General features: G+C 39.6%; 1 protein-coding gene and 1 non-coding gene across 3 annotated transcripts in view; one reads left to right on the plus strand and one right to left on the minus strand.

The window, feature by feature from the left end:
- Positions 1-26,483, minus strand: part of SLC16A10 (solute carrier family 16 member 10) — a 149,953-nt gene that overhangs the window by 18,351 nt on the left and 105,119 nt on the right. For both annotated transcript variants that reach the window (XM_024115569.3, XM_055087551.1), the window contains exon 3: positions 22,938-23,400. In XM_024115569.3, coding sequence (XP_023971337.1) covers positions 22,938-23,400 — 463 coding nt within the window. The remainder of the gene's footprint in view (positions 1-22,937; positions 23,401-26,483) is intronic.
- On the plus strand, positions 1,994-2,066 carry TRNAQ-UUG (transfer RNA glutamine (anticodon UUG)). Its single transcript has one exon. It is a non-coding gene; the product is annotated as a tRNA-Gln (tRNA).

Raw genomic sequence — 26,483 nt, forward strand, 5'->3', positions numbered from 1 at the left:
ACTAATTTCATTTCTGTTTTTTTTTAACTTTTAAAAATATGGCTACTAGAAAATTTAAAATTACATATGTGGCTTGCATTATATTTCTATTGAACAGTGCTGGTCTAAGAAATTCACTTGTGGCCACAAAGATAAAACAGCTATTGATAAAAGTGACCTCAAACTGGCTAATTCCTCCAAATCCTTATCAGAGATGGATTCCAGCTCAATTCTGAAGAAAATGAATAACCTGATCTAAGGCAGGTGAGATAATAATTATGTGTATTCATCAGCTTTATTTGGAATTTGAATCCAGACTCTGATGTATTAATCCACTTTAGGAAACACCCAAAGGATCTAGAATAACTTTTTAAGACATTCTTTAGTATTCAAATAAGACTGAACATGCTAGTCATTCTTTTGATGAAACTAAGAACACCTGCCTGCCAAATTGCTATTATCCTTTATTAGTGGTTTATTTTTTCCCCCTGCTCTACACTTTGTAATCCTTAAAAGAAATAATGAGGTGAAATGTTTTGGGTCTCTTGAAATAAGGTAAATTTGGTAAATTCATATTACACTTAAGTGGAAACTTACTTCTTCAGCTATAAGGGTCATTATTTCATTGAATTTTATTATTGTTGTCATTGTTTAAGTAAAGCAAGAACTACAGCTTCTAATACCTCCTTCCCCACCCTCAGCCAAAATCTGCAAAATAGAGTTGAGGTTTATTTTGTTTTTGTTTTTTGGATTTTTGTCAGGAAGTAAGGGAATCTGGGTGATTGGAGAATGGAATCTGGGGATGCTGCATCCCTGGGTCCTAGAGAGCCTTTCTCGGTGAAGGAGTAGTACCCAGGAAAGCTGGCGTGTTCTACTTGCAGCCTGGGCCTCCCATGACTGCCGCCAACTATTCTATGAATCCCTGCCCATCTCTCTATCCTCTGGAGACTGGCACACATTTTAGTTTAGCAGAAGGCATGAACGCTGGGCAAAACTGATTATTTCCAATAAAGAGTCACATGGAAAGGGACATGAAAATGTTGAACAGATGTTTCCGTATTTAACCTAACTTATTTAAACCGATGCAAAGCTTATATTAGAAGCCACTATCTACACGGGATAACGCCATTTTGTACGGCAGTGGTTTAAAGTGGACTTTAACCAAATGTGTAAGTGCCTTTAGGGAATTAGTCTTTTGTTTCTATTCTAAACAGTTGTTTACTCCAGGGCTGCACACCTCTCAGGGATTACCAGAGCCTTGCTGACTGACAGCTTGAATGCTGTCTGCTCCTGAAACATTTTCCATCATTCAAACAACTTTCGCTAACCACAGAAGCCATTTTTGGATTGTGTGAAACCCTATTTATTGTTTTGTTATCCAAAAATAACCAAGAACTTAAATCCCATAATATCTGCTCATTCTTTATCCACGGGTGAAAGAAAGACACACTAGCTCACAGTTTACCCCCCTTTCCTCCTAACCATCCCCACTTCAAGTAAATGGTGATTCAGCCTCTCTCTACAGATGACATGTTTCTGACCAGCCAACTGAAGAGAGAAGTTCCTCCCCCCTCACTAGAGCCCAGAGGCAGAGCCGTTTTTGAGAGGTCGAGGGCAGCAGCCTAAGAAAGTAACCCTCCTGCTGGATCAGCCTAGCCCTGGCTTCCCCCATCTCTACCTCTTCCCTACAGGGAGCCTCAGTGCCAGACATCTGGAGACATCAGATAGTGTACTTCTACCGAGATCCCAGGCTGAGTCCTCTGGCTGTCTGTCTGAGAGTCAACCATGAAGGAAGCTCAGTTTGGGGTGGCCATAGTACAAAAACAGGTCCAATACAGCTGACGTAAGTGCATTAGAAACTCAAGCTTCTCCTTGACAAATGGTTTCACAACAGACGATGGCCCAACAGAAGGGAATCCCAGCTCACTTTCTTTACGGAAGCCCCTGAAATCCAGTGATGTTACGCATCTGCAAAACAAGGTCACTGGTCCAAAAGGTCCAATAATTAGGGAATTCCCTGGTGGTCCAGTGGTTAGGACTCGGCACTTTGACTGCCGAGGGCCCGGGTTCAATCCCTGGTCAGGGAACTAAGATCCCACAAGCCACACGGGGGGGCCAAAAAAAAAAAAAAAAAAAAAGTCTAATAATTACTTATAGTACTGTTTTCTAAGATTGTGTTATTTGGCCATGCCATGATGGTCATTAGCTTCAATGTCCTTACACACACACAACTTTTTAAGGGGATGGGTGGTTTTTGTTGAATATCTTTTATGTAACTTATTACATAAAAACATGATAAAACTTTGGTCTATACAATTTAAACTATACATCTTTGGGGGTATAGTAGTTAAGAAAGAAGGGAAACTACAGGAGACGTAAAACTAAGATAACTTTATTTCTGACAGTGGACTTGTGGGAACAGCTGACTGACTCAAGTACCAAGTGCTAACAAAGGCAGTATTTTAGGAAGGCCAGGAAAGCAGAGTAAAACCAGGCCCAATAGAGCACTGCAGGCTATGGGACTAATGAAACTACAACTGCCTTTGCAGGACTGAGGAAAAAAAACAAAATGACAATATTTATCATCCACTGTTGTTGCAGTTACTACGCCCTTTGGGAGATTAACAGATTCCAGACAGCAGTCATCATCTGTCCTTGTCTGTGAGCATTTGATTCCCTGATCCTCTGCCCTCCTCCTCAGATCCACACCATCAAGCTGAAAAGAAGGTGGGCAACAGGTAGTCACGTGCACTCCTTTTGTGTCTAAGAGAACAAACTCTTGGCGGGGACAGGGGACCTGTATCATTTACATTTACACAGTACATTCAAAAATGGGATAGGGCTTCCCTGGTGGCGCAGTGGTTGAGAGTCCACCTGCTGATGCAGGGGACGCGGGTTCGTGCCCCGGTCCGGGAAGATCCCACATGCCGCGGAGCGGCTGGGCCCGTGAGCCATGGCCGCTGAGCCTGCGTGTCCGGAGCCTGTGCTCCGCAACGGGAGAGGCCACAGCAGTGAGAGGCCCGCGTACTGCAAAAAACAAACAAACAATCAAACAAAAAATGGGATAGTAAATGCTACACAATGTTTTCAGGGGTTGTGGAATTCAGAATGATTTCTGCAGCTTCCTACTTCCCAACAGAGATGCTGCATTCAGAGCACTTCTGCTCACTTGCTGTTCACTCCTGAGATTAGCACTTTCAGCTTGTTGCCTCTCATTTGCATGCAGTTTAATTTCTAAGAATATATCCTTTCAACATCTGAAAGGCTACTCCGTAACTCTAAAAGACCATTCTACTTAAATATACTTTTTGAAAGGTAAACACGAAGAAAAGAGCCTGGTCCCTTTAAAAATTAGATGTACATTTGAAAGGCAGTAGAAGGCCTGCTAGAGTGGTTAATGGATAATCTCAGATTTTGTTGCAAATCAAAACTTTATATTACCCTTTGACTTCAAAGAAAGATGAACAGAAATCTTCTGAATGGAATGAGGGTTTGGTTTGGTTTTTTTCTTTCTTTTTTAAACAACTATGTTTTCTCTATCTCTGTTTTTGCTGTTTGGTTTTGGTTTTTTCTTTCTTTTTTAAACAACTATGTTTTCTCTATCTCTGTTTTTGCTAAGAAAAGGAAGTAAGGGCATTCATTCCCTGAGGAATTTTACATGGGCAGTGTACACCAGCAAGCCCAGTGAGGTGACTAAAGATAGCAGGAAACTAAGTCCAGATATGAGTACATAAAATTAAGCCCTTTATATCTTATAATATTGAAACAGGACTCTATAGCCATAAGACAGTCATTGATTAGGTCAGCCTCAAAACATCATTTTAACTTGTTAAAGTTGATAAACTGTGCTTTGAAATAAAACAGCTCCAAGATGTACTTGAAGTGAAAACAGAATTTCCTTGCCTGCCAACATTTTTAAGGACTAACATCTTAGGCAGCCGCCACTGTCCCTTTACTAGTAAGATATTTGACATGACTAAACCCGTGGTGCGGGTACCGCCTGCCTGCTCAGCAGCTGACCCAGTGGAGGGCAGACCTTTGGCCTGGCAGGACTCTAGGAGGCATGGGTAGTTGGTTCTGTTTGTTTTTTTAAACGGCCAGTCTTTCCATTTCATTAAGATGGGTTTCCATGGTGCCAGTATTCACACATGGCGCTGTTAAGACAGATAAATGTCAGGGCTGAGAAAAAAAGAGGGAAGAGTTTCCAGGAAAATTATTTAACAGCCACCAAGAGGTAGAAAAAGAGTTCGGAAAGAAGGAAGATAGCTAATGGTTTGGAAAACCTTGGTCTGATTTTGAAAACATTTTCTAACTCTAAAAATTCTTTAAACCCTTTATTATGTTTCTTTTTGTTTTTTTGAAAAATAATTTTCCTTAGATTAAAAAAGAAAAGTCCATCCTTAACATAGCATTATTTAGATCAGATCGAGATTTGGCAACATGTTCTAGAGGAATCGTCTGTCAAAACCAATTTTGGATTGGATTGTCTGTCAAAACCAATCTGGATTCAGATACCAGTTCACATAATCCTGAATTATAGAAGTTAAGATGAACTTCATCTTAAAATAAAAAATAAGTCACTAGGATTTTTAGGTAACTTGAAATTATTTAGTGACCCTGACAATAATTTCTGTGTCTGATATTTCTCAAATTATCAAAAATTATTCTAGTCCTTTCAGAACAATGAAAGATGTTTAATCCATTTTTTTCATTTTTATTCATTCCACCTAAATCTAAATATGATTCTGAATAGTTTCTTTCTTGAAGTCTCATTCTTGGCACACCAGGGTCACCACTCTCTCAGACCGTTGGTTCCTGGATAGTTTGGATGAGCACAATGGACTGTGAATTGTTAAGACAGTGCCCATCTGTGAAGGAGGTAGACTGCCTCTACTCTGGTCAAGATGGCTCGGGAGGTCTCAGCCATGGTCCACGGCATAACCACCTGACTAACGCTTTAGTAGAGTACTTTGAAGATACACGGTGATAGAAAGGTCTCCGAAGATGTGGACTCCTGGTTGATTAATGCTCTTCTGAGGCATCATGTGTTTCTATGTTTGCATTTGTTTAAAAAAAGGTGGGGGGAGATACGCTCTTTTAAACTTACTCCTGGATTTATCTGGTGATAAAATCACCTATCAGCTAAATGTATATGCAAATAGATAGATGTGGGTTGTGGAGTCTGCAGTCATTAGTTGAATTGCATGAATTTGGAAAAGTAGTCCAAAATGAACAAATGCACCCAACAAAAGGCTAGTTCAATCAGGTTAAATGTTAGAAGTTTAAGATAGACTTCATCTTAAAATAGAAAGGGATAATTTCAGAAAGTATTATTTAAATCACTAGGATTCCTGGGTAATTTTATAACTTTACTTAATGACCCTGGCTATAATGCTAATAAGCCAGATATTTTGTAAATTATCATAACTGGTTCTATTTCTTCTTGAACACAGAAAGATGTGTAGACTGTTGTTTTACTGAAATTTTAATTTGTTTAAGGTAGATCTAATTTTTGAGAGAAATTAGAGCACTATTAGTTCTTATTCAGCTTAATTTTGCCCTTAATTCTAAAGTGAAAAAAGATTGATCCTTCCATGAAAATTCTACCTTCTTCTACCCTCTCCTCACTAAGATTCCCTCACACTAGTGGTGCTGGCTAGAGAACCCTTTTACCAAAAGCCATCTGGCCTCCTTTCTCCTCTAGTCTTCGTAAGGCACACCATAGTGAGCGTCTTTTCTATTAATTCTAAGAGTTATCTAATTGCCGACTCTCTCCCTAGTATCACATAAAATTCAAAAAAATTTTTATCTGAATGAAGATTAAAAATTGTTAGGATTAAGGACTTCCCTGGCAGTCCACTGTTTAGGACTCCGAGCTTCCACTGCAGGGGGCACGGGTTCGATCCCTGGTTGGGGAACTAAGATCCCGCATGCTGCGGGGCGCATCCAAAAAAAAAAAAAACCGATTGTTAGGATTAGGCCCAGAAAAGTTTTCCTTCCACTGCTGTCACTTTCACATACTTCTGAGATTGTCTACCCCGATTTTTTACCCCTTTCTTAAGAAAAAGACTATTTCAGAGTTTGGGGGTGTTGGTGATTAACATTATTTTAAACATGTTCAGTCCTGTCTTATGATTTTAGTGTTCAGGAAGAAAAGGACCACACTCCTTTAGGACAGATAAGAAAGTACAAAGCCTGAGTGGTCTGGATTAAGGCAGCTGGCATGGCAGAGAGAAAACTTTTGTGGACTGAGAGTTGGAAGGCCTAGGCATAGTAGGAAGAAAAAAGTCTTTGGAGTCAAATTATGAGCTCTACTCCTTACTGAGTCTAAGATCTTGGGCATCAGTTTCTTAGTTTCAAACCAGTACTGCACACTGGTTCACAATAGTGGCAGTACCACTCCCTTGGGGGTGTTTTGGAAATCTGTGGAGGCTATTTTTATCTTTCTGATACAGTTGCGCCCAAGCATTACCTTTTTTCCAATTATTTTTTTTTATTTTAACAACATTTATATCACATAACATTTACCATTTAAACCAGTTTTGAGTGTGTACACAGTCACTGGCATTAAGTATTCACCTTCTTGTGCAACCATCACCACCGTCCATCTCCAGAACTTTTTCATTTTCTCAAACTGAAACTCTGTACCCATTAAATAATAACCCCCCATTTTCCCCCCTTCTCCAAGTCCCTGGCAGCCCCCATTCTACTTTCGTCTCTATGAATTCGACTCCTCTAGGTATCTCATCTAAGTGGAATCATAGACTTTGTATCTGGCTTATTTCATTTAGCATAATGTCTTCAAGGTTCCTCTATGTTGTCACATGTATCCCAAGCCTTACCTTTTAAAATATGCATTATTTTATTCAAGAATTACTTTTTATTTCTCCTTGTGTTACAAGTGAGGCATTACTGATTTTTTTAAAAATTATGTATATAGGTAGGTTTCATGACCTAGGAATTTTGTTTCAGGAGAGAAAAGGAGGCACTGGGTCTGACACACTGCTCTAGATGTGTGACAGGGTGGCTGTGAAGGTGAACGTGATACAGAACTTAGAAAGCACCTCACAAGGAAGAGGCAGGACGGGAACCCTAGGACTGCGCAACCCCTACTCCAAGATCCAGGGCAGCCCCGAGAGCTGAAGAACAGGAGCCAGGAGACACTGGCAGGGAATTGTGAGAAGTCCCTGAGACAGCTCCAGAGGAGAAAGAAACATAAAAGGAAAAAATGTATTCACAGAAGCAGATACAGTTAAGTAGCAACAGGGATACTGGATATACATTGAGGCTATTATAATGCTTCATAAATTAAATAATCAACATATGGCAACATTTTAAATTGCACAGATGTGTACATGGGTCAAGAGTGTGGGTCATCTGTTAGGCTACTTATTGGGCTGTGGTCACCTAGGCATCCCATTCTCCTGGAAGCAGCTTGGGAGATGGTACAAGGCCTAAGAGGTGTTGTTTCACCTCAGCAGGGCTGACTATGTACCTCGAGCCACCCATTTCCGTATCTTTAAATTACTCCACATTGACACTAGTCTAGATAAGCATACTTTTACTTCTATTATTTAACCTTTAAACCACACCCTGTCACTATTTGTATGTGGCCAGAGAAAGTCTCAAAAGCAACTAACTCCTCTCCCTATAAAATGGAGATAAAACTGTTTTCATCTCCAGGGGTTGTATATTGAAGATCAAAGAAAAAAGAATTTGAAGAACATAAAGTATTATTAGAATGAAAAGTAGTCACGAGTAGGGAAATTAGTAGACATCATATTCCAGCAATTCAACCAACCTATAGCTCAGCCTCAAACTGTTCAAAAAGTATTTGTGTGCCAGGAACATGCTCGGTTCTGCGGATGGAGCAACGGAGAGGAGGCTCTGTCCCTACCCTTGTCTAATCTACCTTACCTGGTTCTTCTTTATCATTTCCTGAGGTGTTAGGACACTCCCCACACAAAACTCCCCAATGTATTTTGTAGATTAATCCACAGTTTTCACCAGCCTTTCCCATACTTACATTGAATACATTATACAGGATAAGGGCCTAACAAAAATACACTACTGCTGCTTTTCAACTTAAGTTAAAATTAGATATTCTTAAATGTTTGTGGATTTTGTTCTCTTCCACAAATTTTAAATCTTTTAGCAGTTTGGGGCCTACATTCTAGGGATAATTTTCATGCCTGAATAAACCATGCATCACTTCTAAACACTATCGTTGAATTATTTGTAAATACTTATTTTGGGCTAAATAAATATAATTTGGAACACATGACAAACTTACTCTACCTTACTAAAAGCAGCAGCTCTGTTTTAGTTTATTTGTAAATAATAAGTTTTCTAGATTTCTTATGTATTAATTATGTAATGTCTTCCTATCATGTTCCTATGCTAGTGTATTACAATTTGAAAGAAAAAAATTCCAAAAAAAACCAAAAACAACCCGGCTAGCTTTTTTTGATGAAAATGTTCTGTAGATATTTAACTTCGCCATTAATTAGTCACACACAAGTGGCCAGAGAAGTAAAGATCCTTATTCATCTCAAGTAGGAGAATGCTGGTGAATACTGCCTAAGGCACAAAACTGATAAATGGGCAAATTTTCACTAACCTGAGTAGTCAAATTTCAGCAGATGTTGAGATCTGCAGGGAAATAAATGCAAGGTTAGAAAAGCAAGAAAAGCATAGACACCATTGAAAAAAATCTGAAAAAAAAGTGGGGATAAAGTGATGGAGAGAGGATGTCTATTCACTCCTGTAATAATCACATGAGAACTGAGAAACTGTAGTGTATTATCAGAAGTTATAAGTCGTGAATGAAGTATCTGGAGAAAAAGCAACACTTGGGTCCTATGCAAGAATTTTAAATTTCTAACATGCAGATTTGAATCTATCAGATAAAAATAAGTTGAATAAAAAAATTCATCAACTGTTGGCTGGCCGTAAAGATGGAAACTAGAGAAATTCCATGTCATAGGCTTCCTGAGGGCAATAGGAAGCTGTATCATTTTTGTATCTTCCAAATACCTAATGCTGCCCTTCATAGAGAGAAGGCACCTACTGGCACCTCCTCAAAGAGGCTGTCTCTGACTTTACAAGGTAAGGTTACGTCCCACCATCACCTTCCATCTCATTTTATTTTCTTCAAAGAAAATATCGCTATGTGAAAACTACCTTGTTTATTTATGTGCTTATTTATTGAGCTCCGTGAGAGCAGAGATCACGTCTGTTCTCACCACTGCATCCCCACACCTAGAGGGACCCAACAGGTGCTCAGTGAATATTTGTCAAATATTCACTTGAATGCTTGAATCTGCTCAACCTGAATCTGTACAACTGAGTTGTAATTAGAGGAAGTCACATACGTGTAAGAAAATACAACAGTGACAGAATGGAATAACCCATTCTAATTCTATTCTAATAACATCCCTACCACTGACTGCACAACTTTGAGCAAAATAAAACCTCTCTGATGGTCAAGGTTCTTATCTATTAGTGGGAGAAACCAGTATTAGCACTGCTTTCCTCATAAAAGGCTGCTGTGAAAGTTGAATCAGAAAATGTATGTGTGAAGGAAATACCTTTATATTCTTTCTGGAAGTTCATTGGGATGGGAATGAATGAATGAAATGAAAATAAGTGAACAAACAAAACATTTCCAGACCACATAATAGGGAAAAAATATAGGAGTTGTGCATGTGTATATAATCAGCACACAGGGAATCTTAATGGTTAATTCTGATATTTAAATTAATATACTATACAAAGAAATATTCTTGTGTCAAAGAAATTTTATAAGCCTATTTTTGAATGAAAAATAGAAGAACAAAAATTACTTAAATTAGAAAATCTTGGTGAAAAAGCAATGTGATTACTTTTTATTCTGCAAACTACCAGAGCATTCTGCATAGCTAATAAGTGTTAAAGTAACAATAATCAGAATAATAAACCAAATCAAGAACAAAAAGAAGGAAGGGAGGGAGGGAGGGAAGAAGGGAGGGAGGAAATAATGAAACTTTAGCCCCTAGTACTTAGTCTCTAGTGTTTAGTGTCCAGGCTAAAAACAAAATTAAAATGTCAAGTCTGCCTCTTTTATTTGGTTGCAGTGCCAAGAAGACAGAGATAGGGCAACTCTTCAGATTATACAACTCCATTGGAAATCATTTTAAAAATGTTTCCAAAACTGCAATCATCAACCCAGGGCTGAGGGCATGTAATGGGCACCAAGGCTCTTCTCCTGTCAGAACCTTACAATGAAGATAAACACAACAGGAGAGGTCAGCTCAGCAGCCCAGTCCTGGTCCAATATCCAGTAACCTTTGGTTTACATGGATTCCGCTATGAATCCTGAATTCTCAGGGCTCTGCCACACAATAACCATAACCCTGAGCTCTAAATATATCCATGAAAGAAAGACGACAAAGCCAGTACAACTGTTACTGGCAGCTTTGAAGAACTAGACTGTGTCAAAATGGGGAAGCAACCTCCCGATTGGGAAATGAACTCTATAAATTGATTAGAGTTATGTAAGGTGAGACAACTTCATTCCTCTAATGATTCAGTTTCTACTACATACACGTTTACACTTCAGGCTATGATAAGCTTCCATTCATTTTCCACGGATATTCTTGCATGTTACACCAGGTTCTGCTACTTTTATAACTATGTGACTTTTGGCAAGCAACTTAACCTTTCTGTGTCTTAGTCCCTCCACCAGACTTTAAAAAAAGAAAAGTGCAATTAAATGACCTGTACAATCCCTTCAACGCCTAAATTACTGTCCTACTTTTTTTTGCAGGCATTTAAATATCTTACTTCAAAGCCACACTCTTAAGAAGACCAGGCTCAAGCCCCAACTGCACCAGGCACCGGCCTTGTAACCCTAAGCAAGTTGTTTTAACAACCCCAAGTCCGGTTCCTTTCCTGCTGAATGGAAACCGATCCTGCCCAACTCATAGGGTGGCCCTCAGGCTCCAGTGAGAGAGAATATTTGTGGGAGCTTCTTATAAACTAAATGTTAATTAAACATGTGGGAAATAAAAAATACTATATGTGTTTAAAAGAAACATAGTTTAAAACAAACCCTTGCATGGCTGTGAGGACTGGGCATACAGAATCTTAAACTGTGCTCTGAAGACTGAATGCCACAGTTGTTCTGGTCTTGTTACTCTGAGAATAAATCAGTTGGATTTGACATGGATGCAGACACAGCTGGATTACGTAACTGCACACCAGTTGTCCACGTTTGCAATTTTGCCTCCAAATAGTAGGTACTACCTACCATTAAACGAGCTTTTCTCCAATTTGTTACGAGGGAATATAAACTTTCTGATTACAAGTGAGCTGCCAACAAGTAGAGGGGTGAAAAAAACTAGATACAGATAATGGGGCTAGAAAGTGGGGAAAATGGAAAGTGGCAGGGCATCTGGGAGCTAATACATAAGAGATGTGCAGCCCTCAAACTTTCTTTGGATCTAAAGACTCTTCCCTACAGCATGAATACATAAAGTGGCCTTTTCTCCTGGTGCTCTGTAATCCTTGGAGTTAGTGTCTGTGAGGGCTTTTCCAAAGAGGTGTGTCAGAACTTAGAGATAAGGTTAAACTAGCAGAAATATACTCTCAATGGATCAGATAATTCTTTCCCCTCACCAGAGCCACCTGGTAAACGTGGGGTAAAAGCCAATGTCCAGGTGTAGCCTCACAAAGGAAGATTCTTCAAATTAAGATTTCTATTTCTATTAATCCTCTATCATAACAATTTATTTTCTGGTTGATATAAAAATCATGATAGAACCCTTATCAGCTAAATTTAGGTTCCTCAAACTTGCACAAACTTTAATTTGATATTAATACAATGAGTTGAGGGATAAGCAAATATCCATATTACAGTTAAATTTTGAGATTATTCAAAAGTATATTATATTTTAACAAATAAAAACATGAGACTATTAAAAACAAAAGACCTGGTGAAATTTACACATTAACAAGACAGAAGGACAGATACAGAGAACAAACTAGTGGTTACCAGTGGGGAGAGGAAAGGGGGGAGGGGCAAAATAGAGGGTAGGACATGAAGAGGTGCAAACTATTATGTATAAAATAATTAAGCTACTAGGATATATTGTATAGCACAGAGAATATAGCCAATATCTTATAATAACTTTAAATGGAGTATAACCTATAAAAATATTGAATCACTATGCTGTACACCTGAAACTAATATAATATTGTAAATCAACTATACTTCGTTTTAAAAAGGAGAAAAACATTACAGATATAGCTGGGGGGAAAAAAAAACAAGAGAGAAGGAACAGCTTTTCCAAGGCTTTTAGGGCCTTCTCAGGACACTTAATGAACCACCAGTGGCCTCAGAGAGTTTATATATAACTCTAAAATTCAAGCAATTTGCTATTTTCCATTTTCCTCTAATAGTACTTATGTTATTAATCAAACATAAGATAGCTCTTGCTATAAATTTATACATGTGTCCATTTTTTCTTCTGCTATGCTTAATGTTTATTGTAGGAAACAAAATTGAACATAAAACTATGTATATGTTCTGGGGACTTCCCTGGTGGTCCAGTGTGTAAGACTCCAGGCTCCCAACGCAGGGGGCCCGAGTTCGATCCCTGGTCAGGGAACTAGATCCAACATGCATGCTGCAACTAAGAAGCTCACCCACCACAACTAAGAGTCCAGCCCGCATGCTGCAACTAAACATCCCCCAACGAAGATCCCGTGTGCTGCAACTAAGACCTGGCACAGCCAAAATAAACAAACAAACAAAAAAAACTATGTATATGTTCTACTTGTCACAGGTTATGAAAAGCAATTCAATTTTCTCATATTCACACTGCACTAGAGACCAAAGGAGGAGATATAGAAGCTGGAAAAAAGGTTATGTGATGTCCTCTCATTCACATTAGCCCATTCCCTCCAGAGTCCTGTCTGTGGCTGTGCAGTATGCTCGAGTGGGGGCAATGGTCCAACACTGCCTCTGTTCTAGTTCTGAGGGAACAGAGGGGAAACTTACAAGGCAAAGAAGACTTTGGTCTTGGCCCAGAGTGGCTGATAATAAGCAGCACTCCACCCCTGAGGTGACCCCATCAAAGAACAGCAGACTCAAGTGAACCTAAGGCACAAAGTATCCAAAAAGTGAAAGTGGTATTCCAACTGTCCACACTGCATAGGCTGTCACACTGAAGACGGCAAAATTGAAAAAAATTGGGGGAGGACTGAACTTTCTCCTGGAAAAGAGGGAGAATCTGTTGCCTCCTTTGGTTCCACCATAAGATAGCTCTTGCTATAAATTTATACATGTGTCCATTTTTTCTTCTGCTATGCTTAATGTTTATTGTAGGAAACAAAATTGAACATAAAACTATGTATATTCCATGTTCTGCTTGTCACAGGCTGTGAAAAGCAATTCAGTTTTCTCATATTCACAACGTACTAAAGACCAAAAGAGGAGATGTGGGGTCTGGAAGAAAGGTTAGGTGGTATCCCATCATCCCCATTAGCCTGTTTCCTCAGGAGTCCTCTCCGTGGCTGTGCAGCATCCTCTGAGTGCCGGGATGGTCCAACCCTGTCTCTGTGCTTCGTTCTGAGAGAATAGAGGGAAACTTGCAAGGCAAAGAAAACTCTGGTCCAGGCCCAGTGTGGCTGACAGCAGGCAGCACTCTACCTCTGAGGTGATCCGATGAAGGAACAGCAGACTATTTTATGAAAAGAACATGAGACTTAGAGTCTGAGATCTATGTTCAAATCCCAGCTCTGAGCAAACTCAGTGAGTGACCTCGACTAAGCATAGCTTAACTTAGCAGAGTTGTTTCCTTAGCTCCAAGTATATAGTTATTTATTACACTTATTACACTCATCCTTGTGATGGTTACCTGAGATTTTGTGGAGATGTTTAGCACATGACAGATTCTTGACTAATGTTACCTGAATCCCCCCTCTGAGGAAGCCACAAAAGAGATGAAAGCATGTCTGCTGTTCCTATTTGCATGGCTCAGCGCCCTGAGCTCTGGCTTGGGATAATATTCCTGCTGTCACCACAACATGGCCAGAGGTGACCTGGCCAGTGAGGTCTAACAGCTACATTCCAGTACTGACCCATAGAGCATTTGGCATTAATCAAAGCCATAAACTACCTCCTGAGGTACTACATGTCCCATGTATTGGCTTATTTGCCTCAAAATTTCATTTCTAGTTTTAAAACACAACTTGTGGGGACTTCCCTGGTGGCGCAGTGGTTAAGAATCTGTCTGCCAATGCAAGGGACACGGGTTTGAGCCCTGGTCCGGGAGGATCCCACATGCCGTGGAGCAACTAAACCCATGCGCCAAAACTACTGATCCTGCGCTCTGGAGCCAGCGAGCCTCAACTACTGAGCCTGTGTGCCACAACTACTGAAGCCCACGTGTCTAGAGACCATGCTCCACGACGAGAGAAGCCACTGCAATGAGAAGGCTGCACACCGCAACGAGGAGTAGCCCCCGCTCGCTGAAACTAAAGAAAGCCCACGCGCAGCAACGAAGACCCAGTGCAGCCAAAAATAAATAAATAAGATAATTTTTAAATAAATAAATAAAACACAACTTGTTGGGACCTGCCTGGTGGCACAATGGTTAAGACTCTGCGCTCCCAATGCAGGGGGCCCAGGTTCGATCCCTCGTCCGGGAACTAGATCCCACATGCAGGCCACAACTAAGAGCTTTGTTCCCAATTACAGCTGGACTTGGGGTCCACTTAAGTGCCCTGTCAGCAGGCAAATGATGGTGCCTTCAATCACAGTCTCAGAAAAGTGGGATCTTCCCTACCAGATCAGAGTTTCTTTTGAGAACAATTACTATCTGCCACAAAACTGACACACTTATAACTAACAGAGTTTTTTCAAAATGGGCTAATAAACATATATGTTGCAGATTTCAACGCATGAGTCAGTCATCTTCTCTCCGACAGAGAACTATGTGGATCAGAGCTTAAAAACCAAAACTTGACTGCCATATGTTCTGGAGTCAAAGAACACAGGTGCAGCTTTTCAAGGCGAGTAGTGGTGGACAGATGTGAAAGCAATAAAAACTAAGTCCTCATTCTCGTACTGAGGATGGAACATTGCCGCTGAGAAGAGTTGCATCATCGCTGTCATTTGTAGGCATTCATCAGTCATCCGGCTGACGTGGCCCTGTGGTCAGTGCTCTACCAAAGCAATGCAGACTTGTGGTCAGGCTCTGGTCCTGCGTCCTCATCCTGTTCTCACACACACCACCCAAGGCTCTGCGAGATTTTCAGTTGCTACACAGTAGAGCAGACACCAGTTGTCTAGCTTTCCTTGTTAATGGGGATAGCCATTCACTCCTTCCATACACTTACACAATAGTGACAGAGACACAGAAATTTCTTCCATTTATAAAGTTTCAATTTCAACATGCAGATAAAGCTATGGGTCAAAAGCAAAACACATCAACTCTTTTCCCCATCAACAGATGACATTGGTGTTACTTAGTCTTAGGTTGCTGAATTTGAGCTTATTGATTAAGTGTTGAATGGATATGAATACCATCATGTCCTATAGGTATAACATGTGAAACATCATTCTGGTATCAAAGTAGAGAATTTTAAAGATCAAAATGGAGAGAAAATGAATACTGCTTATATGGTGTCACTTTAGACTTATCCATAAGATAGTCATTTGACAAATATTTGAGCACTCACTGTATGTTAGGCACTGTGGTAGATGCTTGGGTTCATTCACTGAACAAGACAGAGAAGGACCCTTAGCCTCGTGAAGTTTACATTCTAGCAGAGGTATACACACAGAGAGCAAACAGTAATCATCACAAGTAAATTATGTAACATGTTAGAAGGTATGGGGACTTCCCTGGTGGTCCAGTGGTTAAGAATCCGCCTTCCAATGCAGGGGACACGGGTTCGATCCCTGGTCGGGGAACTAAGATCCCACATGCCTCGGGGCAACTAAGCCCATGTGCTGCAACTACTGAGCCCGTGCACTCTGGAGCCCACACGCCACAACTAGAGAGAAGCCCTCAAGGTTCAACGAAGAGCCCACTAACCTCAAAGAAAGATCCCACATGTCACAACTGAGACTCAACGCAGCCAAATAAATAAATAAATATATTCAAAAGAAAAAAAAAAGAAGGTATGAAGCGCTATGGAAAAAGAAATAGCAGTGTGAGGGGTTTGGGAGTATGTGGAGGAGAGAGGGAAGAAGGGGGTTTTAACCAGGTGGTCAGAGTGAGCCTCACTAGAAGCTGAATAGCAAAGAGAGCAGAGTGGCGAGAGCAGAGTGAGTGAGGGGGACCGGGCCAGATGAGATCACACATAGGAGGGGACAGACCATGGAGGACCTTGTAGGCCACTATAAGGACATTAGTTTTTACTCTCAGAGCAATGGGGAGCCACCCAAAGATTCTGAGCAGGGTGACTTGTGTGTTGAAAGAACACCTGTGGCTTCTGTGTAGAGAACAGACTACAGGGGGCAGGGAAGGATACATTTTGAAAGGAGAACCACCAGGATTTCTGGCCTGGATCAGGAGTGTGGTATGAAAGAAACAGGAGCCAAGGATGATTCCAAGGTTTGGGGACTGATGGAACTGCCATCTCCTGAGATAAGGATGGCTGAGGGCAGAGCAGGTTTTGGGGATGGGGGTAAAATCAGGACTTCAGGGCTGGACATGTTAAATCTGAAACATCTAACTATCATCCAAGTGGAGATATTAAGTAAGCAGATGGCTATAAAAGTCTGGTGAAGAATTCAAAAGAGGCCTGAGCTAAATATAAATTTTGAGCCACTAGCATATATATGATGTCTGAACATAGGAAATTAGATGAAACCATCATTTGGAATGAGTAGAGAAAAAGATCAAGGGGTAAGCCCTAGGACAGATATTCAGGGTCAGGGTGAAAAATAAGGAACCAGAAAAGAAACTAAGAAGGAGTGATAGAGAGGTAGGAGGAAAACTAAGAGCATGTTGCTTCTGGAAGCTAATGAAGAAAAACTGGATAAGGAGGAGCCATAAAAACTTTAATCCTGGGCTTCCCTTGTGACGCGGTGGTTAAGAATCTGCCTGCCAATGCAGGAGACACGGGTTCGAGCCCTGGTCCGGGAAGATCCCACATGCCACAGAGCAACTAAGCCCCTGCGCCATAACTACTGAGCCTGCGTGCCACAACTACTGAAGCCCACACACCTAGAGCTCGTGCTCCACAACAAGAGAAGCCACCGCAGTGAGAAGCCTGCGCACCGCAATGAAGAGTAGCCCTCGCTCGCCGCAACTAGAGAAAGTCCGTGAACAGCAACGAAGACCCAACGCAGGCCAAAATAAAATAAATAAATGAATGAATAAATAGATAAATTTATTTTAAAAATAAAACTTCAATCCAAGCAACCGACAAGGGATTAATCTCCAAAATATATAAACAGCTCATGCAGCTCAATATCAAAAAAACAAACAACCCAATCAAAAAATGAGCAGAAGATCTCAACAGTCATTTCTCCAAAGAAGACATACAGATGGCCAAGAGGCACATGGAAAGCTGCTCAACATCATTAATTACTAGAGAAATGCAAATCAAAACTACAATGAGGTATCACCCCACACCAGTCAGAATGGCCATCACCATTATGGCCAGCATCACAATAAACGCTGGAGGGGGTGTGGAGAAAAGGGGACCCTCCTATACTGTTGGTGGGACTGTAACTGGTACAGCCACTACAGAGAACAGTATGCAGATTCCTTAAAAAACTAAAAATAGAGCTACCATATGATCCAGCAATCCTAGTCCTGTGCATATATCTGGAGATAATCATAATTGAAAAGATACATGTACCCTCAATGTTTGCTGCAGCACTATTTACAATAGCCAGGACATGGAAGCAATCTAAATGTCCATCAACAGAGGAATGGATAAAGAAGATATGGTACCTATATACAATGGAATATTACTCAGCCATAAAAAAGAACAACATAATGCCATTTGCAGCAACATGGATGGACCTAGAGACTGTCATACTGAGTGAAGTTAAGTCAGACACAGAAAGACAAATATCATATGATATCCTTATATGCGGAATTTTTTTAAATGGTACAAATGAACCTATTTACAAAACAGAAATAGAGTCACAGATGTAGAAAACAAACTTATGGTTACCAAAGGGAAGGGTGGAGGGATAAACTGAGAGATTGGGATTGACATATACACACCACTATATATAAAATAGATAACTAATGAGAACCTACTGTATAGCACAGGGAACTCTACTCAATACCCTGTAATGACCTATATGGGAAAAGAATCTGAAAAAGAGTAGATTAAAAAAAAAAAGAGTAGATATATGTATTATAATGTATAACTGATTCACTTTGCTGTATAGCAGAAACTAACACAACATTGTAAATCAGCTATACTCTAATTTAAAAAGAAAAACTTAATCCAGAAAACCAAAACAAAACAATTCTTAGGCAAAATGGGCAATTCACAACAACTAAAGCAGCTGTTACTGGGAATGGCTATTTAGAAAGTTATGTCTCACCTAAATTGATCTATAAGATTTGTACACTTACTCTATTTCTTTAATTTTGTATCTATGAGATGATGGATGTTTACTAAACTTGTTGTGACAATCATTTCATGATGTATATAAGTCAAATAATTATGCTATACACCTTAAATTTATACAGTGCTGTATGTCAACTATATCTCAATAACAGTAAAAGAAAAAAAAGATCCATACCCTTACAATAGAGATTACAAGTGGGTAGGCCTAAAACAGATCACTGACCCCTTCCATGAAGCAATATGATTCTTCATTTTTAAAAGTCAACTACTAGGGCTTCCCTGGTGGCGCAGTGGTTGAAAATCCGTCTGCCGATGCAGGGAACACGGGTTCATGCCCCGGTCCGGGAAGATCCCACATACCGCGGAGCGGCTGGGCCCGTAAGCCATGGCCGCTGAGCCTGTGAGTCCGGAGCCTGTGCTCTGCAACGGGAGAGGCCACAACAGTGAGAGACCCGTGTGCCACAAAAAAAAAAAGAAGTCAACTACTAAAAGAGAACTTCCCACCTTGCTCTGAGAAAAAGAATGCCACAAAGCATACATATTTTCTCTCAAATCATCATGTATAATGTAATAAATAAGTAAAGATCTTAGGATTTTTAACATAACCATGAGAGCACTTCACTGTATTTCAGAATCTTCAAAGGAGGCCTAGATAAATTAGTTTCCTAGTTAATTAAGGATCCAGTTTCAACAACAAATCTCAGGCTTAAGGACCAACTCCAATCCTATGAAGCTTGTACTAACCACTTTTCCAAATGGACACTATCTTTCTCCTTTGACTCTTCCACAGCCCCACTAAAACCAGCAATTCACAATCACGTTGTCTGAAATTTAAATAACTCTCATTTTTATACCAGAACTGAATAGATGCTTTACAGACATTTTCTCTCATCCTACAACAACTCTGCAAAATTGGGTTTATCCCTATTTTATAGATGTAGAAACTGATGCTTAGAGTGTGTTACCCAAAGTTACACAACTAGTAAGGGACAAAACCAGCATTTAAACCCAGATCTGTTTTACTTCAGAGCCTTTACTTTTACCCACTATGCAGTAAGTACTACCTCTTGCATGAAAGTATTACACTAATAATTACCAGCTGCTGTGTCTTGTGACCCTGGGCAAGTTTCTAAACTTCTCAGTGCCTCATTCTTCTCATCCATGAAATGAGGATAATACATTACAGGTACTGCACTGTGGTGAAGATTATATAAGATAATGGATGTAAAAGCCCTTTATAAACTATAATTGTTTATATTACTACACGTACTAGATTTTATGCTCCTTCAGAACAGGTTCTTATGCCTTACATGCATATTCCCTTCAACACACAGTAGAGGGTTTAACATGAATTGAAGCATCTACTAGTCTTTGGAAAAATTTGAGACACCTTTTCCCCCTCTAAGGAGGAAAATAAGTGGTGTCCCATTGCATGAAGCCTGGGATTAAGTATCCGTAATCCAAACCTTAAATTACAACATAGTGACAAACTCAGTGTACCCATCAAACATGAGATTTAAACAGCCTGCATGACATTTAACTGTCTGGTGTTTCCTTTCCAACGTGGCTTTAGTGCCATAACAATTCAAAAGGGGGAAAATCCCAAATGAAAAAATATCAACACATTTTGTAAGAAAACGTGCCCGGAAGGAGGGAGAGAGAATAAGGCCTGGTTTGTTATCCGAGTTAACAGAGACCTCACTGTTTTGTGTACTCTCTGATTTACAGCCTCCTGATGACAGTAGTAACTATAACACCGTCTAACGCATTACTCACTGTGAAATTTCATTTACTTTAAGAAAAAGACCAATAACATATTTATTAAATTTCCTTAGGTACACTCACATCCCCCTCAATAAGATGGACATATCTAGTAGTATATCCAGGGACAGGAGCCAATATGCCCCAGACTAAGACTGCTAGATTTTCTGCCAAGTAAGCACAGCAGAAAGGAACCAGCCCCTGCTCTGCTGATATGTGATTCTTGGGAAGCCACTTAACATCTCTGCTAACGATGGATCTGTTTTCCACTCTGTAAAACATGAGTTAATATTATTTTGCCTACCTCACAAGTTTACTGTGAAGGTCAAATGAAATAATATATGTGAAATTAATTTACAAATTATATTACCAGAAATAACTAGATAATCACCTACCACTTGTCCTTTAGTAAATGTCACATACTAGCAAAGCTGACGTACAGATTTCTCTGAGTGTGTTCACCTTACAGTAACAAAGAGAATTTTTAAAAAAATCTACCCGGGGGACTTCCTTGGTGGTCCCAGTGGTTAAGACTCTGCACTTCCACTGCAGGGGGTGCAGATTCGATCCCTAGTCTGGGAACTAAGATCCCACATGCTGTGCAGTGCGGCCAAAAAATTAAATTAAATTAAATTTTAAAAATGAAAAGAACTATAAAATAAGAAAATAAAAATCTACTCGGGGGCTTCCCTGGTGGTGCAGTGGTTGAGAGTCCGCCTGCCGATGCAGGGGACACGGGTTCATACCCCGGTCCGGGAAGATCCCACATGCCGCGGAGCAGCTGGGCCCGTGAGCCATGGCCGCTGAGCCTGTGTGTCTGGAGCCTGTGCTCCGCCACGGGAGAGGCCACAACAGTGAGAGGCCCGTGTACTGCCAAAAAAAAAAAAAAAAAAAAAAAAAACCTACTCAGGAATTCCCTGGGAGTCCAGTGGTTAGGACTCCAGGCTTTCACTGCCAAGAGCCTGGGTTCAATCCCTGGTTGGGGAACTAAGATCCCGCAAGCCTCAGGGCGTGGCCAAAAAAAAAAAAAAACAGCAGACATTTTAAAAAAATAAAAAATCTACTCATCTCTGAGAAGGACACAACAAACACTTTCTGATCTACAGAGCTATGGAAGAGGTAACTGGTAAAGCTGATCTTTCCACAATGGATCTATATATTTTTTTAAAAAATATCTTCAAATGGTTCAGCTATGCCTTCCTAAAAGTGTGAAAATGGATTATCAGATCAAGATGTAGCCAGAGACTTCATATGTGACAAGCGTCACATACTATGTCATTTTACCTAGTACCTCAAGTCTCTGCAAAATGCCATGTGGCTCAGAGTACTAAAAACTAGTCCTCTCCTTGCCTCCCCACTGGTCACATCCCAGCTGCTTCCTCAATACCTCTGGCAAAAAGAAAATAAGGAGAATTGAGAATTCAAAATTATCTTAGATACAGGACATGCCTACCACCCCTCTTTGGGTTTCCTTGACCTAATTCCTTTCTGCACTAAGCATAGGAACCCACAAAGGACTGATGATGTAGTTTACTAGCTGACCCCTTGACCCCAGTAATTCTCTGAACTATATTGCCAACTTGCACCAGAATTTTAAAGAAAAATTGCACAGATGTCCAAAAGTAGACTGAAAGCTAGAAAGGCTTCAAGTCACACACACAGTATACACACAAAAGAAAAACTTATCTCACTACCATTTTTGTTGATCATTTATCAGCTATGTTGAACTGTATATACATTTTCAGTCATAACAGTAAGAAAAAAGGAAGAAACATAATAATAAACACTTTTGAGGAAATTCGGCCAGGGGCAAATACTTTAGACACTGCTTACTCTTATTTCATTTTAAAGAGGCCAAAATTTGCCTTTGTAATATAAACAAACAATATAAAGTGCTTGAGGCCGCTCTTGCCTTCTGAGATGGCCCACACTCTGTGGAATATGTTTCTCTCTAAATAAATCCATTTCTTACCTATCAAACAAAAATAATAATAATGATGATAATAAAGTGCTTGAGCACTTGAAATACTAATTTCCTATGAAACCCTTGCTCTCTCCCATCATTTGGAACTTGCTAACATTTCTCAAATAATCCTCTGAGTAGAATTTCCATTTTCTCAGAAGTGTCCCACAAGTAGACAAAATGTTTCTTTGTGTCAAGGCCGTTGGCTTTTACTATTTAGTTAATTTTTGTACCCTTCTGTTGAAAAATAATTTATTGATGTTGACAAAATCATTGCACCATCTTTGTCCCTGATTATGATTTGTAAGCCACTTGAAGGAATAGTGACCTATCAAATTTTTGTATTGATGACATTTGTTCCAACATTTTAGTCTTTTTTTTTTTTTAAAGAACTTGTTTTTGTTTGTGTAGGTTTGGCGATTTCTAAAAATACCAAAGCACACCATGAAACATATTATCTGTTTAATGATCTGATGGATGTGATGACCTTGTCTTAGGAGACCTTGAATTTCAAGAGTCCCTGAATTACAAACAAGATAATATTTAAGGCCAACTTCAACCTGATCTCTATTGCTCTTATAAGAAGTTTTTGTGTATGAAATAATAATATCCATTACCAGCAAAGCCAGAGAAGCATACTTACCAAGTGAACATAAGGCACAAAGTATCCAAAAAGTGCAAGTGGTATTCCAACTGCCCACACTGCATATGCTGTCACCTTGAAGATGGCAAAATTGAAAATTTTTTTTGGAGGACTGAACTTTCTCCTGGAAAAGAGGGAGAATCTGTTGCCTCCTTTGGTTCCACTGTCTTTATCTTTGGCACTGGAAGCAAGAGGTCGGTAAGTAAAGCCAGCCAGAAAGAGAACAAACATGAAGATGCAGAGGACCCTCAGGGTATAAAAGAGGCCCACGCTGTCAGTCAGTACCCTTAAAAGGAAAGGCAGCAAAATTGTGAAGATACTGCTGCCAGCGGTGACAATGCCATTCACCAGTCCAAGGCGCTTCTTGAAATAGTGTCCCAAAATGACCAATGAAGGCTGGTAGGCAAAGGAGCAGCCACAGGCAAATATAATTCCATAGGTCAGGTACAGAGGCTCGATGGAGCTGTGTAAAGATGAAAAAGATGGAAAGCAGCTTTCATTATTTTTATCATGTGCTTGGTAGAATAAAACCTTATTGTAAAACTGGGTTTCAGTTAATCAAAATATTTTCTACAAATAAAAATTAACCAAAAACAGAGGTGAAAAACTTAATAAGTCAAGAACACAATGCTGAAATATTTTAATTTAATGTGAACGGATCATAAAAAATGCCTTGAGTATGTGAAAAAATGATCGTTAAGGTCATCAGTGATTTGATTCCTCCTTCTCTTTCTATGGATTTCAGGCAAACCATGCAACACTGGGTAAAAACTGTTGTGTTCTCTGCAACTCAGAAATAAAGGACAGTGCCAGGAAGGGCCTCAGTAAAACTGACAATGATTCAACTAAAAAATAAAAAAAAAAAACTAGTCTTGATAAAAGTTTTTAAAAAGTATAATTTAACTATGAAAGCTCACTTTTTTAATGGAGTTTTCCCAGGCACTTACTAAGCAATCTACTCAAAGAAAAGGCTGCATTTGATATTTTCTCCACAAGGTTATGCCACAAACGTTTGCACAGGGGAGCAGTTCTGTTGCATTTTGCTGGCCTCAGGGCTGCAGACCAACCTTCGCCCTGTACTGCACTGTTATTGGTATTGTGCAAGATAAGGAGAAATCATATTCTGATTGCAGGAATACTAAATGAAGTGTGTTCACTAGTGATCCCAGTTTGTAAGCTTTAGGGCTGTGTATGTCTCAAAAAAAATAATAAAGGATTAAGAATTCTTTATTTTAACCAAATAACTTAATTATACACTTCTTATGAAAGTAAATGAACATAGGGACTTCCCTGGCGGCCCAGTGGTTACAACTCCTCGTCCTCACTGCCGAGGGCCTGAGTTCGATCTCTGGTCATGGAGCTAAGATCCCACAAGCCTCATGGTGGGGCAAAAAAAAAAAAAAAAAAAAAAAAAGAAAAAGAAAAAGAGAGGGCTGAAGCAAGAGGAGGCTGCAGATGGAAGGAAGTAAAAAAAACAAAACAGGAAAGGAACATACAGCATTACATTCTTTGAAACAATTAAGGTAAGGAGTGAAAGAAAACTAAAGTTTTTTTTCTTTTTGAAAAGTTCAATTCAAAAGGCTGTTTATCAGTAGTAAAGGCAAGCTATTTATTAGAAACTAAGATAGATAAAGTTGGTTAATAATTAAATTTTGGACAATAATTCTAGCCTAGCAATATGCTGAGGTAATCACAAGGAATTCTAGAATCTGATAAAATTAAGGCAGGTTGGCAATCCTCTCTCCCTGAGATGTCCTTTCCCCCTCTATTAATCCACAGTTAGAACCATCTTCAAATCAGGCTCAAGAGCCACTCCCAGACTCTCCCAGATTAATGCTACCTCACTCTGATCACCCTTTACTGAAACTCCACTCTTTATTCAATAAACATATATTTAACAGCTACTGTGTTCCAGATACTTGGTGAAAAAAATATTTAAAATGTTGTTATGCCCTACTTCTAGTCTGCTTAGTGAAACAAGACATCTACCCCAAATAATAAGAATACAGAACAAAATATAAATAATACTTCACTCATTCTGCATCAGTTTTTCCACATAAGCAGTTTTCCAGGTAACTGCAACTTTCTTCTTAAGGTGCTAATTTATTTTTATTTAACAATTTTAAAGGAAAAATCTAAATACATTTCCCTGCCTTCTTCAAAGTGTATATTAAAAATAGTATTGACAGCAAAGTATCATCATGAACACCAATATCTATACAATTATACCACATTATTATAAAGCTGTCAGTTGGAAAACCAGAGAGCCACTGACATAAATCACAGACATTCTTTTGCACAACATTTAAACAGAGAGTGCTGGGTAAGATTAACTTTGTATCTCTCCCACAGAGTATAGTACAGAAGCTTTGTGATGGCATTTTCACTGCTGCTGGAACCTTTTTTACTTCTAAATTTTCACCTTAGTAACAGGTGGTTCAAACTATTGAAGTATGACAACTGAATAAATACAGTGTAAATCAGTAAGATATCAAGTATGTGTAGAAAAAGGATTCAAAGAAGAGACACTGATGCAACGTCGGGGTGCTAGAGAAGGCTTTCCTAAAAAGGCAGAACTTGAATTAGAGGAAAAGAGGGCTGGTCCACTGTTCGACACTTGGAATTTACACTACATCTCCCCCTTGCGCCTATGTATTGTTCTGAAAGTTTGGTAGCTTTTGATCAGTCGGGGGTTAAATAATGAAACTGAATAGAAAACATGACAACAGTACATATAGTAAGGTAAAGATGGCTTCAAGACATTTTGTTTTAGTTAGGGGTGGGGATGGAGGATGGAAAGAGAAAGAAACAACTAGGTCAAAATGTAAAATACATTTCATAATTTTTATTTCTCAGCGGTCAAAAATGTTTGAGAAACACTGCTTGCTGTAAGCAGGTTTGTGTATATGTGTTTTGTCTACCAAATTAGGTAATAAGTTACATGGATTTTCTAATTCTTAGTTTCTCTCTCCACCAAAGCCTGAGTGTTAATACTTCAGCAAGCACTAAGAATACTGACAATGGGTACCTGGAAGCTTCCAGACCAAGCAGGTATCTGACAAGGTGGTTATCATGCAATGCTGTATTACTGATAAAGAAGAACTAAAAGTAAATGATCTCACAGAACTACCTAAGCAGAATCTTATTCCAAACAAAACTGGTTTTTGTTTCTTTAAAAAAAAACTTTAGAAGAAGAAAAAAAAAAAACCACAAAGACACTTTAAAGATAGACTATTTATTTTCTAACAAAAAATTAAAATAATTGTTTAGGGACTTCCCTGGGGGCACGGTGGTTGAGAATCCTCCTGCCAATGCAGGGGACACAGGTTCATGCCCTGGTCCGGGAAGATCCGACATGCCACAGAGCAACTAAGCCTGTGCACCACAACTACTGAGCCTGCGCTCTAGAGCCCATGCGCCACAACTACTGAGCCCGCGTGCCACAACTACTAAAGCGTGCACTCTAGAGCCCGTGCACCACCACTACTGAGCCTACGCTCTAGAGCCTGTGAGCCACAACTACTGAGCCCGCGTGCCACAACTACT

The sequence above is a fragment of the Physeter macrocephalus genome, chromosome 10, assembly GCF_002837175.3.
Source record: "Physeter macrocephalus isolate SW-GA chromosome 10, ASM283717v5, whole genome shotgun sequence".
Taxonomy (NCBI): Eukaryota; Metazoa; Chordata; class Mammalia; order Artiodactyla; family Physeteridae; genus Physeter; species Physeter macrocephalus.